The following is a 1,228-nucleotide window of genomic DNA, read 5'->3' on the forward strand; positions in this document are numbered from 1 at the left end:
GCATACAGGCCCCGCAGCCCGCGCAGCGCCAGCTCCCTGCTCCTGGGCTTCTCGCTGCAGATGTATTTCCTAAAGATCTCCTCCGCGCAGGTGTCCTCGTCCCGCAGCTCCTCGCAGCTCCACAGCTGTAACGCGTGGTGGTGAGTGGGCGGCAGGGTGGGAGGGGCAGGGCTCAGCCCCCTCAACCCCCCGAGGGGACGCACCTCTGTGTAGAATGTTAAGGCGGGGACCTCCCTCCACCGCAGCTCAGGGTGCAGCAGCAGCTTCTGCAGGTGGCTGAATATGCGGGCGCACTGATCCCGGCAGGAACTCAGCATCATCCTGCGGGGCGGGGCGGGGCGGGGGGTTGAGCTCAGGTGGGGGTCTGACCCCACCAGATCTACGGTGGGGGAGACCACAACAGCCCATCCCGCCCCGCAGCGTGCTCTCCCATTGGCCCACCAGGCCTCAGCACCCCCTGCGCACTCCCCATCTTGTTCCCTACTTATTTCAGGAGGGCGGTGTGTGGGGCAGCGTGTGGGACAGAGCGTGGAGCGCCGCATGGGGCAAGATGCGGAGCAGTGCGTGGGGCAGTGTGTTGCGTGGGGCAGTGTGGGGCACTGTGTAGGGCAGCACGTGGGAGGGGTTTGGGGCCGTACTCGCTGATGTCCGGCACGGCGCTCTGCCACTCATCACCGCACAACAGCCACCTCCACATCTCCAGTCTGGTCATGGTGCTCTTCAGGTCTTCCAGCTCCATCCACCAGAGCAAACGGAGCGCCGCCTCCACCAACGTCCTGCGCGGAAACGGGCAGCGCGCGGTCAGGGGGCAGCAAAGAGCCAGGGGTCAGCGCAGGGTCAGGGGGCAGCGGCGGGCACGGCGGCGGTACCTGGTGGCGGGGGGAGGCTCGAACGGGGCCCACTCGTTCACATACATAGCCCTGTCCTCCTCGGAAGCGAGCTCCCCGGACCGCTTGAGCTGGAAGATGAGCGCCACGAAGAACTCTGGGAAGAGCAGGCACACCTGCGTGCTGTACCTGCGGCAATCCAGCATCTTGTGCAGCACCGTGGCCGCCTGCGGAAAGCACCCAGGCAGTGCTCAGCACCGAGCCGCTCCCCCTGCGGTCGGGGCGGGGGGTTCCCCAGGGACCCCTAAACTCACGGCCAGGGGAAACCCGCCGCTCTCGCTCTCAGTCTCCTGCTCCATCTCCAGCAGCTGCAGCAGCTTCCGCACCATCTGTGGCACCAC

The 1,228-nt window shown here is 66.9% G+C and overlaps 1 protein-coding gene across 1 annotated transcript in view; it reads right to left on the minus strand.

Annotated features, from left to right (window-relative positions):
* LOC110391105 overlaps positions 1-1,222 on the minus strand; it is a 5,271-nt gene extending 4,049 nt beyond the window's left edge. Inside the window, exons 1-5 of the mRNA XM_021382829.1 lie at positions 1,142-1,222; positions 870-1,054; positions 639-776; positions 204-321; positions 3-125 (exon numbers count right to left, since the gene is read on the minus strand). Of these exons, the coding sequence (XP_021238504.1) occupies positions 3-125; positions 204-321; positions 639-776; positions 870-1,054; positions 1,142-1,216 (639 nt within the window). The 5' untranslated portion in view covers positions 1,217-1,222. The remainder of the gene's footprint in view (positions 1-2; positions 126-203; positions 322-638; positions 777-869; positions 1,055-1,141) is intronic.
* Positions 1,223-1,228: the final 6 nt, after the last annotated feature.

Source organism: Numida meleagris, unplaced genomic scaffold, assembly GCF_002078875.1.
Source record: "Numida meleagris isolate 19003 breed g44 Domestic line unplaced genomic scaffold, NumMel1.0 unplaced_Scaffold296, whole genome shotgun sequence".
NCBI lineage: Eukaryota > Metazoa > Chordata > Aves > Galliformes > Numididae > Numida > Numida meleagris.